Here is a 15,836-nt window from a genome sequence, read left to right as displayed (position 1 = left end):
GGATGGGGAGGTATGTGTCAGGGGAAAAAAAGGAGGAACATCTATAACAAAAATAAATTAATAAATTTTTTTTTAAAAAATGGGCAAAGCCCTGGCCAGTTTGGCTCAGCGGTTAGAGCGTTGGCCTGCCATCCAGAGAGACCCGGCTTTGGTTCCCGCTAAGGGTGCGTACCTCAGTTGCAGTTTGTCCCTGGCCCTGGTTGGTTGTGCAGGTGGCAACCACTTGATGTGTCCCTTTCACTTCAATGTTTCTCTCTCTCTCTCTCTCTCTTCCTCTCTCTCCCTCCCACTCTATCTGAACAAAAAAAAAATGGAAAATTGTCCTCGGGTGAGGATAAAAAATAAATAAATAAATAAATAAAAATAAAAATGAGCAAAGGACTTGAATACACACTTCTCCCAAAAGGACACAGATGGCCACTAGACATATGAAAACATGCTCAAAGTCATTAATCATCAGAGATACGTAAATTAAACCCATGTGAGATATCAAATCACAATTGCCAGAATGGCTACTAGCAATAAATCAACAAATAACAAGTGCTGGTGAGGATGTGGAGAAAAAGGAACCCTAGTACACTGCTGATAGAAATGCAGACCGGTACAGCCACTACGGAAAACAGTATGGAGTTTCCTCAAAAAATTAAAAATTGAACTGCCATTTCACGCAGTGATCCCACTTCTAGGAATATAGCCTTAGAATCCAGAAATACCAATCAGAAAGAATATAAGCACCTCTATCTGCATAGCAATGCTATTCACAATAGCTAAGATCTGGAGACAGCCCAAGTGCCCATCAGTGGACAAGTGGAAAAAAGCTGTGGTACATTTACACAATAGAATACTATGGAGCCATAAAAAAGAAGGATCTCTTACCCTTTGAAACCTCTTGGAAGGACCTCGAGAGCATTATGCTAAGCGAAATAAGACAGTCAGAGAAAGACAAGTATCACATGATACCCACTTATATGTGGAATCTAGTGAACAAAATAAATGGATGAATAAAACAGAATCAGAGTCATGGAAACATGGAACAGACTGAGGAATCTCAGAGGAAATGATGGCGGGGATCGGGAAGAGATTAACCAAAGAACGTATGTGTATATATGCATTACCCATGGACACAGACAATAGGGTGGCAAAAGCCTGAGGTGGGGTGGTGGGAACCAGGTGGAGGGGGGCAGCGGGGGGAAAAAGATGGGGAACATCTGTAATACTCTCAACAATAAAGATAATAACAATAATAATAATAAAACAATGCCTGGCACATGGGGTGCTCAATTTTCCGAATCTGCTCTATTTATTGAATGACTAGAAAGCACATTTGCAACGATGTGGTAAGAGCTTTACAGAGGTTAGTTCACTGAATCCTTACAACAACCCTAGGAGGTAGATAATAACACACGTGCATTACAAATGTGGAAATTTAGGCTTAAGTAGAGTAAAAGGGCTAGCTCAAGATCACAGAATTAGTAAAGGAAGGTGCAAGAACTCAAAATTAACGAGCAAGAACTCAAAGTCAAGTCTAAGTCTTCATTAATCTTAAACTTTAAGGCCTTATTATCAGTCTCCTCAAAATTGTACTAGACAAATTTCAGAGTTGGGAAATGAAACTTAAATTCTAGTCTCTTTGCAGAGGCCAAAATATCCCCAAACAAGAACAATATGAGTTAACCTAAGACTGTAAGGTAATAAATATAATTAAATGCCCAACTATGCTACAGGACAGGCAAGATGGGGCCAAAGAACTTGCAAAGCTGGTGAGGTGGATTCAACTTTATGTGAGTAGGGGGGTTTTGTGAGTCTTAGTGGGAGTAAGTTTGGATATTTTGTTTGGTTTGTGTGGAAGACAGGGAAGAGAACCGATTCTACCTAAACACTGAGACACCATTTAAGATTATTCTTTTTAAAAAATTCTTACATTTAATCTTGTTTTTCTTAGAATAAGAAACAGTCTTCATTTACAAGCTCTTAAGAAAAGGAAGATGTTAATCCTTCCCAAATTTACCATCATTTCTTGATAAGGTTCCTCTGTCCATCATTTAATTCTATGACATTGAACAAATTAAAAATTTTTAAGACTTTATTTCCTCACTTATAAAATGGAGCTACTGTGATTAGATAAATGTGTAAAATGCACTTAGCACAATGCCCAGAACACAGTAGGTGCTCAAAAAATGCCCAGACTTCCCTGAACTAATAATCAGGATTATATGAACATTATTTTTTATTATATACAACAACAGAAAAATTGTGAGAAAGGTATTTGAACAGTAAAGCAAGATAAAGACAATAATAACCACATTCAAAGTTTGATTTAAGGCTGGCTGGTCATTAGAATGTTAAAGAAAGGCATAATAGAATGAAAAAAATGGAGAATGGATTCTATCAAATGTGAAATATTGTTTTCTTTAATGAACTCTACACATTCTGGAAGCTCAGTAGCTCTTAGGGTCTGTGAAGTTTCAGCCAACGCAGAACTAAAATCTACAAAGCTTTGGCAACGTAAGATGCTGTATCCATGGAAACAATGTAGACCTCTTGAGATACAAGGGAGCTTCCCAATTGAATACATCAACGAGTGTGCATCTAAGGCGAAGGCCTCACAATCTTAAACTTGGATCATCAGGTCAGAAACTGTGCTGATCACAAAGATGAGAAATAATATCTAATATTGATTAGGGTTGGGATAAACAGGACTGTCTGAGAGGGTACAGAAGAAGAAAAGTTTTGATCCAATCTTGTAATGTGGATCAAAAGCCTTAAACATATGCATATCCTTTGACCAAGCAATTCCACTTCTAGGAATACATCATAAGGAAATAAACAAATGCACAACGGTGTGTGCATTTACAAATGTTCACATTGTTAATGGTAATAGTAATAGCAAAAGTCTCAAACATTAATGGCAATAACAAAATCCTAGAAGCAATACAAAAGTCCAAAGGTAGAGATTTGGTTAAATAAATTATGATACATGCAGCCATTAAAATAATGCTATTTACTAACATAAATGCTCAATGCTGTATTACACTTAAAAATCCATTTATAAGAGTACCTGTAGTATTGCCCCTTTTTGTTAAAAATATATATAATGCATAGCACGTGGTCTGAAAGGACATCCCTCAAATTATTAACAGTGGTTTTTATTTTGCATATTTTTCATTTTTCTGTACTACATGTTAGTTTTTAAAAGAAAAACATTAAACATTATAGATTTGTCAATGCTTAAAATTTTCTCATGATTAAAAATAATAATAACCCGAATTATAACTTAATATTAAAATGAGGTTCCCAATCACTACTTACCTTATATGCAAGCAGGACAGCATGGCAGTGGTGCCACCACCAAATACCCACACAGTAAAAAACACAATCAGAAGTGTGGTGCTGAACATCATTTGCCGTGCATAAGTGGCAGTATCTCGAATGGCCAAGGCAAATGCCATTGCTCCACGAAGGCCTAAAAGGAAATGGAAGAGGTATTTTTTCAATAACTCATTACCAATGTGAGCTTCATAAAATTCAAATAAATAAGGCATTCTGAGAACTTAGAGGGGTGTGAACAAATACATAATATATATCAACATATATAAGTATATACAAATAAATGAGAAATCAGTAGATGATATTAACATGCATTGATCTTCTAACAATTTTTCTGAAATTTAATTTAAATTTACACATACTAAAATTCACTCTTTGGGGTGTATAGTTCCATGAGTTTTGACAAATGCATAGAGCTGTGTGACCATTAACACAAACAAGGCACATAACAATTTCATTACCCACCCCCCAGATTCCTTTGCTCAACCTCTTTTTAGTCAGCTTCTCCATTACCTTGCCAAACACCAGGCAACCATTCATTTGTTTTCCATTGCTATGCTTTTGTTTTTTCAGAATGTCCTATAAATGGAATCATCCAGTATGTGACCTTTTGAGACTGGCTTCTTTCATTCAACATAATGCTTCTGAGGTTCATCCATGTTGTTGTGTGCATCAACAGTTTGTTCTTTTGAGTTCTAAGTAGTATTTCATGGCATGGATGCACCAGCTTACTTATTCATTCACCCACTGGAATACAGTCAATTGGGCTGTTTCTAGATTTTGGCAATTATGAATAGAATTTCCATAGACATTCACATACAGGTTTTTGTGTGAAAGTACACAGATCTTTATATTCTCTCTGTGTGACTTATTTCTGAACTGGTAATTTGGAACCAGAACATGGAAACATTCCCACAGAAGGGAATGGGACACTATAAAAAATTTTTTCTATTGTAAGTTGCAACTTCAATATTTAAGGGAGTAATATTACCAGCATATAATTTCCATTTAAAATCAAGCTGGCGGGCGTATGCATTGTGAATAGCTTCTGTGAGTGGGGAAAGAGAGGGAAAGATAACTTACCAGCAAACATCATCATGTGTTGAAAATTTGATCCAATCTTACTTCTTCTACCCAAATTAAGTAAGAGAGACAAGGGGTAAATATTGGCAGCTCTTCCCAAAAAAATAGCAATCTAAAATTAATAGGTTAAGGATCATTTCTTTTTACTATATAAATATTATTTAGACTCTACTTTCAAGATGGTGATGCCCAGCTGGTGTGGCTCAGTGGCTGAGTGTCAACCCATACACAAAGAAGTCACCAGTTCGATTCCCAGTCAGGGCACATGCCCAGATCGTTGGCCGAATTCCCAGTGGGGGGCATACAGGAGGCAGACAATTGATGTTCTCTCTCATAGATGTTTCTATCTCTCTTTCCCTCTCCTTTCCTCTCTCTCTAAAATCAATGAAGAAAAAAAATTAAAAAACAAAAATGATGGTGAAGCACCATCTTAGGAAGCTCAGTTTCTAACACGCTCTTTTGATTTCTGTTAACACAGAGCACTCCAATGTAACTTTGTGCAATGATGAAAATGTTCTACATCTGCACTGTCCAAAATACTGAGTGCTCAAAATGTGGCTAGTGTGCCTTAGGAATTGAAATTTTATTTCATTTAAATTAATTTAAACTTAACAATAATCACAAGTGGTTAGTTGCTATAAAATTGGAGAGTGCAGATCTAACATGTAGGAAATTCATGAGATGAACAAAAAACATGTTTAAAAGCAGAGCTTCTTTGGTATAACCCTAAGATTGTTGATATAACAGGTAAATTCATTTTAATTGTCAGTGTTGGTAGGAGGAACAGTAATACTGGGTAAACTTGCCCTTGCTTCCTCTGAACAAAGAAAAGGGCAGCTCAAGAACCTCATACCACTGAAATTTCTGCTTTCCTCAATGTGTTCCTTCAAGTCTGTAACTTCCACCTTGCTTTGAAGGGAAGGCTTAATAGTAATTCAGAATGGTTAAAACAAAACAAAACATTTTAGTGTCTTTTCTTCCAGTTTGCTATTGAGAGACTCCCGCTTTACAATTACAATTTTTATCTCAGGGGTTACAATATAATCTTCATCCCATTTTCTGAAAAGAATATAAAGGAAAATCTAAGATTAAAACAAAACAAGGTATGGGAAACAAGTGCTGACCTAAGTACCTTTGAAAATGGCTAGAGTCTCTAAGAATAAAGGCAAAAGGAACTACACATAAGCATAGGTCTTTGTCACATGAAACAAAACCTAGATCCTAACTAACATAGCCAGCAAGAGAAGAGCTCTGGAAAAGAAATATGGCAGTAGAGTGAATGGAAGCTACACACAATGAGGATAGCTACACATATCCCAGGACCAAAATGAAATTATAACTAAAATAAACACAAATCATCAGGAAAAACAAACAGAAAAAAGCTGAAGAGAACCCGTATAACCAAGGATGGAAAGAGGACACCAAATCGAGCCTGGTAGGAGCTGTGGAGACACAAGAGAGGGCAGGCTGGGAGCCCATGGACAGCAGCTGAGGGATGTTTAGGTTGTGAGCAGTTCCCTTAGGGTTAAAATCCCAAGTTGGCTCCACAGCGGAGAGTGCCGGGTCAGAGCACTAAATTAGCTACAGCCACTCACCTTGAGCTCCAGCAGAGGGAGGGCAGACTGCACTAGAACTGTGTGGAGTTTGGAGAGCTGAGAGGGCACTGGGAGTTTTGTGCAGAATCACTCACTCATAGAACAGTAGCCATCTTACTCAATGAGACCTTTCCCAGAGCCCCAGGGAGAAGCAACAGCTCCTCCCGCAGTAACTTAACACCCTTCACTAAAGCCAGAAAAATGCAAATTGAGCTCAGCACCTGCCCCACCCACTGAAAATCCTATTACCCAGAACACCTGAGAAATGTTTGCATTCAGCTGAGGGCTAAAACCCAAGGCTCCACAAGTAACTGAGACTAATAGCTAGCAGGCAAAAGCTACAGGAAAACTGAACCTTTGTCCTGCAAATCTACCCAGGAAAGTAAGACTTGGCAGTGGTGTTTAACATGGGTCCTCCAACACTCATCCAAACATATAGAGGGAGCCACAAGCAGTGGAACATCAAAACCCACAGGGAAAATTTGGCAGGCTCCAAAACCCACTGAGACAGCCAAAATGGTGAAGCAAAGTAACAAACCCCAAATGAAAGAACAAGAGAATTCTACAGAAGAGATACATGAAATGCAATTAAGCAAGTTGTCAGAGGTAGAATACAGAGTAATAATAATGAGAAAGCTCAACAGCATCAGTAAAGAGCTCAACAACATGAGTAAAGATATAGAAACATTGAAAATCAACTAAATGGAAATGAAGAACCACAAAGCAGAAATGAAGAATGACATAGCAGAAATAAAGAACCTATTGGACGAAATAACCAGCAGAGTAGAGGAAGCCGAGGATTAGATCAGTGACTTAGAAGACAAAGTAGAAAAAAATCACCCAACCAGAGAAGCAAAAAGAAAAAAAACATTAAAAAACATGTGGGACAACATGAAACGTAACAAGAAGAACCGAAACAGGCCCACACCACGATACATCATAACTAAAATGCAAAAAATTAAAGACAAAGAGAGAATCCTAAAGGCAGCAACAGATAAGCAACAGGTTATCTACAAAGGAACCACCATAAGACTATGACCAGACTTCTCAACAAAAACACTCCAGACCAGAGGGGAATGCAATGAAGTAATCAAAGTCATGAAAAACAAGGATCTGAATCCAAGACTACTCTATCCAGCAAGGCTATCATTCAAAATAGGAGGTGAAATAAACAGCTTCCCAGACAAAGAAAGGCAAAAGGGATATATTAGCACCAAACCAGAACTCACATTTGCTCAGCAATGTGGAAACCGAGGGATCATATCTCAATATAATAAAGGCCATATATGAAAAACCTACAGCCAATATCATACTCAATGGCCAAAAATTAAAGGCATGTCCTGTAAGAACAAAAACAAGACAGGGATGCCCATTTTTGCCACTCTTATTTAACATAGTACTGAAATGTTAAAAGGACAGCTGTAATTAGCAGAAGTAATAGGAAGAAAAATATAACCACAATAAACAAAAATGGCAATAAATAAGTACATATCCATAATAACCTTAAATGTAAATTGATTCAACTCTCTGATCAAAAGACAGAGTAGCTGATTGGATAGGAAAGCATGACTCATATATATGTTGTTTACAAGAGACCCAGCCCACAACAAAAGACTCACATAGGTTGAAAGTGAAGAAATAGAAAAAAAATTTCCAAGCAACCGGAAAGGAAAAAAGAGCTGGGGTAGCAATACTCATATCTGATAAAATGATTTCAAAATGAAGACCATAACTAGAGACAAAGACGGCCACTACATAATATTGAAAGGGTCTATCCAACAGGAAGATGTAACCTCAGTAACCATGCACCCAACACAGGAGCACCAAAATACATTTTAAAACTTCTGGAGGATTTCAGAGGAGAAATTGACAGCAATACAATCATAGCTCTTCCACTAATATCTACTAATGGCCTCCAGGCAAAAACCTATAGGATAACAGAACCATTCCTGGGCTTACAACTCAACCCAGAAAAGTAAGACATGACAGTGGTGTTTAATGTGGGTCCTCCCTCACTCATCTAATCCCAGTGGGGGGAGAACACCAACACAGACAGGAAAAATTTGGGAGCCTCCCAAAACCAGTCAGATAGCCAAAATGGTGAAATAAAGAAACAAATCCCAAATGAAAGAACCAGAGACCTCTACCCAGGATAAGATAAATGAAATGTAGTTAAGTAAGTTCACAGAGCTAGAATTCAGAGCCATGATTTGAGGAAGCTCAACAGCATGTGCAAGGATATCAACACCAATAGTAAAGACATAGAAACATTGAAAATCAACAAATTGGAAATTAAAAAGTACAAAGAAGAAATGAAGAATGACAGAGCATAAATAAAGAACATATTGGAAGGACTAAATAGCAGAGTAGAAGAAGTTCAGGACCGAATAAGTGAATAAAAAACAAGGTAGAAAAAATAAACCAATCAGAAAACCAAAAGGAAAAAATAATTAAAAAACAGGAAGACAGATTAAGAGAACTGTGGGACAACTGGAAACGTAATAATATTCACATCATAGGAGTCCCTGAAAAATAATATGAGAAAGTGTTAGAGAATATATTTGAAGAAAGACTGACAGAAAACTTCCCTAATTTAGTGAAGGAAGAAGGCATTCAAGTTCAAGAAGCACAGAGAGCCCCAAGTTACAAGAACCCAAACAGGCCAACACCAAGACACATAGTAATTAAAATGCCCAAAATTAAAGACAAGTAGAGAATCCTAAAGACAGCAAGAGATAAGGAACAGGTTACCTACAAAAAAAACCCCATAAGGCTCTCAGCTGACTTCTCAACAGAAACACTATAGGCCAGAAGTGAATGGCATGAGGTAATCAAGGACATGAAAACAAGGATCTAAATCCAAGACTAATCTACCCAGCAAGGCTATTATTCAAAATAGAAGGTCAGCCCTGGCCGGTTTGGCTCAGCAGTTGGAGCGTCGGCCTGCGGTACAGAGAGACCCGGGTTCGGTTCCCGCTAAGGGCACGTACCTCGGTTGAAGTTTGTCCCCGGCCCTGGTTGGTCGTGCGGGTGGCAGCCACTCGATGTGTCCCTTCACGTCGATGTTTCTCTCTCTCTCTCTTCCTCTCTCTCCTTCCTGCTCTATCTGAACAAAAAATGGAAAAATGTCCTCGGGTGAAGATAAAAATAAAACAACAAAACAAAATAGAAGGTCAAATAAACAGCTTCACAGACAAAAAAAAGGCTAAGGAAATACATTAGCACTAAACCAGCACTGCAAGAAATGTCAATAGGACTCTTATAATTACTAGAAGAAATAGGAAGAAAAATATAACAATACTAAACAAAAAATGGCAATAAATAAGTACATATCAATTATCACCGTAAATGTAAATGAATTGAATGCTCCGATCAAAAGACACAGAGTAGCTGATTAAATAAGAAAGCACGACTCACATATATGTTGTTTACATACTCACATAGGTTAAAAGTGAAGGGATAGAAAAAAAAAAGCTGGAGTAGCAATATTCATATTTGATAAAATAGATTTCAAAATGAAGGCATAACTAGAGACAAAGAAGGCCACTACATAATATTAAAAGTATCTACCCAACAGGAAGAAATAAACTTGGTAAACTTATATGCACCCAATATAGGAGCACTAACATATACTAAAAAAATTCCGGAGGACTTGGAAGGAGAAATCGACAGCAATACAATCATAGCAAGGGACTTCAACACCCCTCTGACATCACTGGATAGATCCTCTAGACAAAAAATTAGGAAGGAAACAGAGACTCTAAATGAAGCAAAAGACCAAATGGATTTCATAGATATCTACAAAGAATTATACCCCAAAACTAAAGAATTTACATTCTTCTCAAATGCACATGGAACATTCTCAAAGATAGACCACATGTTAGGTCACAAATTAAGTCTCTATAAGTTCAAAGAAACTGAAATCATATCAAGCATCTTTTCAGATCACAATGGCATGAAACTAGAAATCAACTGCAACAAGAACATGCAAAGACATTGGAACACATGGAGGCTAACTACCATGCTATTTAACAATGAATGGGTTACCGAGGAGATCAAGGAAGAAATTAAAAATTTCCTGGAATCCAAGGAAAATAAACCCACAACTACACAAAATCTATAGGAAGGAGCGAAAGCAGTTCTGAGAGGGAAATTCACAGCACTACAGGCCTACCTCAAGAAACAAGAAAATTTTCTAATAGACTATCTAACCTCACAACTTAAAGAACTAGAAAGCAAACAAAAAGAAAACTCCAGAGCAAGTAGAAGGAAGGAAATAGTAAAGATCAGAGCTAATATAAATAACAGAGAACAAAAAAACAAACAAACAAACAAACAAAAAAACAATTCAAAGGATCAATGGAACAAAGAGCTGCTTTTTCAAAAACATAAACAAGATTGATGGAGCCTTAGCTAGACTCACCAAGAAACAAAGAGAGAGAACCCAAATACACAAAATCAGAAATGAAAGAGGAGAAGTAACAACTGACACCACAGAAATACAAAGAATCATTAACAAATACTATGAACAATGATATGGCAACAAATTCGACAATCTAAGCGAAATGGTCAAATTTCTAGAAACACATAGTTTCCCAAAACTGGACCGGGAAGACATAGAAACTTTGAACAGACCAATAACAACTAAGGAAATTGAAGATATAATCAAGATTCTGCCTGCAAACAAAAGCCCAGGCCTGGGTGGGTTCACGGGGGAGGTTTACCAAACATTCAAAAAAGAATTAACATCCATTCTCCTCAAACTATTTCAAAAAATTCACAAAGAAGGAAGACTTCCAAACTCGTTTTATGAGGCCAGCATAACTCTAATTCCAAAACTAGAAAAAGACATTACAAAGAAAGAAAACTACAGGCCAATATCCCTGATGAACATAGATGCCAAAATCCTGAACAAAATATTAGCAAATCAAATCCACCAATACATCAAAAAAAAATTATTCACCATGACCAAGTGGGATTAATCCCAGGGATGCAAGTCTGGTACAATATTCGCAAATCAATAAATGTGATACACCACATACACAAAATGAAGACTAAAAACCACATGATCGTATCAATAAATACTGAAAAGGCATTCGAGAAAATCCAGCACCCATTTGTGATAAAAACGTTCAGAAATGTGGGAAGAAAAGATTATATTTCAACATAATAAAGGTGATATATGAAAAACCTACAACCAACATCACACTCAATGGGCAAAAACTAAAAGAATTTCCCTTAGGAACAGGAGCAAGACAGGGATGCCCACTTTCACCACTCTTATTTAACATAGAACTGGAAGTTTTAGCCAATGCAATCAGACATGAAGAAGAAATAAAAGGGATCCAAATTGGAAAGTAGGAGGTGAAACTATCATTATTTGCAGATGACATGATCCTATACGTAGAAAACCCCAAAGACTCCATCAAAAATCTACTAGACTTAATAAATGAATTTTACAAAGTAGCAAGATACAAAATTAACGTCAAGAAATTGACAGTATTCTTAAACACCAATGATGAACTCAAAGAAAAAAAACTAAAAAAAATCCCATTTACCATTGCGGCAAAAAAAATTAAGATACTAGGAATAAATTTAACCAAAGACCTATTTTCAGAAAACTACAGAACATTGGGGGAAAAAAAATAGAGGAAGATATGGAAAAGTGGAAGCACATACCTTTGTCATGGATTGGAAGAATTAACATCATTAAAATGTCCATATTACCGAAAGCAATCTATAGATTCAATGCAATTCCCATCAAAATACCAACAAAATATTTCACAGAACTAGAAAAAATACTTCCATAGTTCATATGGAACCAAAAAAGACCCCGAATAGCCACAGCAATCTTGAAAAAGAAGGACAAAGTAGGTGGGATCACAATACCAGATATCAGGTTATACTACAAAGCTACTAATCAAATCAGCCTGGTATTGGCACAAGAACAGGCATATACACCAGTGGAACAGAACAGAGAACCCAGAAATGGACCCAAGACATTATGCTCAATTAATATTTGACAAAGGAGGCAAGAGCATACAATGGAGTAAAGACAGCCTCTTTAATAAATGGTGTTGAGAAAATTAAACAATTACATGCAAAAAAAAATGAAACTAGATCATTAACATACACCATACACAAGAATAAACTCAAAATGGATAAAAGACTTAAATGTGACTCATGAATCCAAAAAAATCCTGGAAGAAAATGTAGGCAACAAAATTTCAGACATCATACACAGCAGAATTTTTACCGATACATCACCTAAGGTAACAGATACAAAGGAGAAAATGAACACATGGAACTACATCAAACTTAAAAGCTTCTGCACTGCAAAAGATACAATCATCAGAATGGAAAAGGAACCCAGTGTTTGGGAGAGCATAATGCCAGTGATATATCAGATAAGGGGTTAATGTCCAAAATATATAGAGTACTCATAAGCACTTTACAAAAGGAAGTCAAAGAACCCAATTGAAAAATGGGCAGAGGAGCTAAATAGACTCCTCTCCAAACAGGACATACAAATCGCCAAGAGACATATGAAGAAATGCTCAATATCACTAAGCATCAGAGAGATGAAAATTAAAACAACAATGAGGTATCACCTCACACCTGTCAGAATGGCCACCATCAACCAATCATCAAACTACAAGTATTGGCAAAGGTGTGGAGAAAAGGGGACTCTAGAACACTGCTGGTGGGAATGCAGACCGGTACAGCCACTATGGAAAAACAGTATGGTATTACCTCAAAAAAGTATAAATTTAAGTGTCATTTGATCCAGTGATTCCACTTCTTGGAATATACCCTGAGAAGCCTGAAACACCAATCAGAAAGAATATATGTACCCCCATATTCATAGCAGCACTATTTACAATAGCTAATATCTGGAAACAGCCCAAATGTCCATCAGTAGACAAAGGGATAAAAAAGCTGTGGTACATATACACAATGGAGTATTATGTAGCTGTAAGAAAGAAAGATCTCTTATCCTTTGAGACGACATGGGGGGACCTGGAGAGGATTATCTTAAGTGAAACAAGCCAAGCAGAGAAAGACAGATATCACATGATCTCACTTATTTGTGGACTATAATGAACATAGCAGTCTGAGGAACAGGGTAGCCCCAGAGACGTGGAAGTAGGGTACAGGCTGGCAACCCTTAGAAGAGGAGGTGGGGAGGGGGGTGTCAATCTTATATGCATGTATGCATAACTGATAGACATGGACAACAAAGCTGGGGACAAGGTGGAGGTGACGGGGAGGAGGGTGTCAATGGGGAAAAATGGAGAAAAATCTGTAACAAAATAAATAAAAAAATTTTAAAAAAGAGAAATCAATTGCATTCTCATACAACAATCATGAACTCACAGAAAAAGAAAAAAAAAATCCCAAATACCATTGTGCCAAAAAATTCAGATACCTAGGAATAAAATTAACCAAGGAAGTCAAGGACCTATTCACAGAAACTACAGGACACTGAAAAAAGGAATAGAAGATATAAAAAAGTGCAAGCATATACCTTGTTCGTGCATTGGAAGAATTAATGCCATTAAAATGTCCATACTATCCAAAGCAATCTATGGATTCAATGTAATAACCATGAAAATACCAAGTACATATCTCACAGAACGAAAACAAATACTCCAAAAGTTTATATGGAATCAAATAAGACCCCAAATAGCCACAGTAATCTTGAAAAAGAAGAAAAAAGTAGGAGGGATCATAATACTGGATATCAAGTTATACCATAAAGCCATTGTAATCAAAACAGTCTGGTACAGGCACAGGAGCAGGCATATAGAGCAATGGAACAAAACAGAGAACCAATAAAGTGTTCTAAGACATTATGCTCAATTAATATTTGAAAAATGTGGCAAGAACATACAATGGAGTAAAGACAGCCTCTTTAATAAATGGTGCTGAGAAAATTGGACAACTACATGCAAAAAATAATAAAACTAGACCACCAACTTATACCACACACAAAAATAAACTCAAAATGGATAAAAAGCTTTTTATGAATCCATAAAAATCCTAGGAGAAAATGTAGGCAACAAAATTTCAGACATCACACACAGCAGAATTTTCACTGATACAACACCTAAGGCAATAGAAGCAAAGGAAAAAATGAATACATGGGACTTTATCAAACTGAAAAACTTCTGCACAGCAAAAGAAAAACCATCAAAATGGTAAGGGAACCCACTATATGGGAGAGCATAACTGCCAACAATATATGAGATAAGGGGTTAATTTCCAAAATATATATAATACTCATGCAACTCAACAAAAGGAAGAGAAAGAATCCAATTAAAAAATGGCAGGGGACCTAAATAGACACCTCTCCAAAAAGGACATGCCAATGGCCAAGAGACATATGAAAAAATGTGTAACGTCACTAATCATCAGAGAGATGCAAATTAAAACAACTATGAGATATCATCTCACACCTACCAGAATGGCTGTCATCAACAAGTCATCAAGCAAGTGCTGGAGAGGGTGTGGAGAAAAGGGGACTCTAGTACGCTGTTGGTGGGAATGCAGATTAGTGCAGCCATTATAAAAAACAACATAGTGTTTCCTCAAAAAATTAAAAATTGGACTGCCATTTGACCCAGCAACCCCACTTCTAGGAATACATCCCAAAAAGCCTGAAACACCAATCATAAAGAATATATGTACCCCTATGTTCATAGCAGCACTATTTACAATAGCTAAGATCTGGAAACATCTGTAGTGTCTGTTTTATCCAAGTGAGTGGATAAAAAATCTGTGGTACATATGTACAATGGAACACAATGCAGCTGTAAGAGAGAAAGATCTCTTGCCCTTTTTTCTTTTAATCCTTACCCAAGGGTATTTTTACATTTATCCTCAGACAGAGTTGGAGGGAGGGAGAGTGAGAAACATCGATGTGAGAGAGACCCATCGATTGGTTTCCACCCACACGACCCCAACTGGGGCTGGAGACTAACTGCAACAAAGGTATGAGCCCTTGGCCTGAATCGAACCCTGGACTCTTTGGTCCACAGGCTGATGCTCCAACTGCTGAGCAAAACTGGACTAGGCATTCATAATTTTTATTTTCTTCTATAAGAAGACCCTTTAACATGTCATGTATCAGTTTGGTGGTGATGAACTCCTCTGGCTTATTCTTGTCTGAGAAGCTCTTTATAGGACCATTGATCCTAAATGACAGTTTTGCAGGATAGCGTAATCTTGATTGTAGGTCCTGGCTTTTCATCACTTTGAATATTTCTTGCCACTCCCTTCTGGCCTGCAAAGCTTCTTTTGAAACCTCAGGTAACAGTCTTACGGGAGCTCCCTTGTAGGTAACTAACTGTTTTTTTCTTGCTACTTTTAATATTCTCTGTCTTTAAACTTTTGCTTTTAAAATATGATGTTTTGGTATGGGCCTTTTTGGGTTCATCTCATTTGGGCCTCTGTGGTTCCTGGACTTGTTTTGTTGTTTCCTTCACCATGTTAGGAACATTTTCTGTCATTACTTTTTCAAATAGGTTTTTAATTTCTTGCTCTCTCTTTTCCTTTTGGTACCCCCATGATGTTAATGTTGGTATGCTTGAAGTTGTCCCAGAGGCTCTTTACACTATCCTCATCTTTTTTGGGGGGTGTTCTGACTGGGTGTTTTATGCTTCTTTATATTCCAAATTTATGGTTTAATTCTCAGCTTCACCTTCTCTACTGTTGATATCCCATAAATTAATCTTTATTTCAGGTAATGCATCCTTTATTTCTGACTGGTCCTTTTTTTTATGCTCTTGACATTCTCACGAAGTTTCTTGAAATTCTCACTAAGTTCCT

At 37.0% G+C, this 15,836-nt stretch overlaps 1 protein-coding gene across 4 annotated transcripts in view; it reads right to left on the bottom strand.

Annotated features, from left to right (window-relative positions):
* The window catches only part of SLC9A6 (solute carrier family 9 member A6), a 107,419-nt gene that overhangs the window by 43,249 nt on the left and 48,334 nt on the right, over window positions 1-15,836 (bottom strand). For all 4 annotated transcript variants that reach the window (XM_036270752.1, XM_036270750.1, XM_036270753.1 and 1 more), the window contains exons 11-12: window positions 4,411-4,522; window positions 3,310-3,463 (exon numbers count right to left, since the gene is read on the bottom strand). In XM_036270752.1, coding sequence (XP_036126645.1) covers window positions 3,310-3,463; window positions 4,411-4,522 — 266 coding nt within the window. The remainder of the gene's footprint in view (window positions 1-3,309; window positions 3,464-4,410; window positions 4,523-15,836) is intronic.

This window comes from Molossus molossus, unplaced genomic scaffold (assembly GCF_014108415.1).
Source record: "Molossus molossus isolate mMolMol1 unplaced genomic scaffold, mMolMol1.p scaffold_m16_p_2, whole genome shotgun sequence".
Taxonomy (NCBI): Eukaryota; Metazoa; Chordata; class Mammalia; order Chiroptera; family Molossidae; genus Molossus; species Molossus molossus.
The sequence above is the reverse complement of the archived record's forward strand: the minus strand, read 5'-3'. Positions and strand labels throughout refer to the sequence as shown.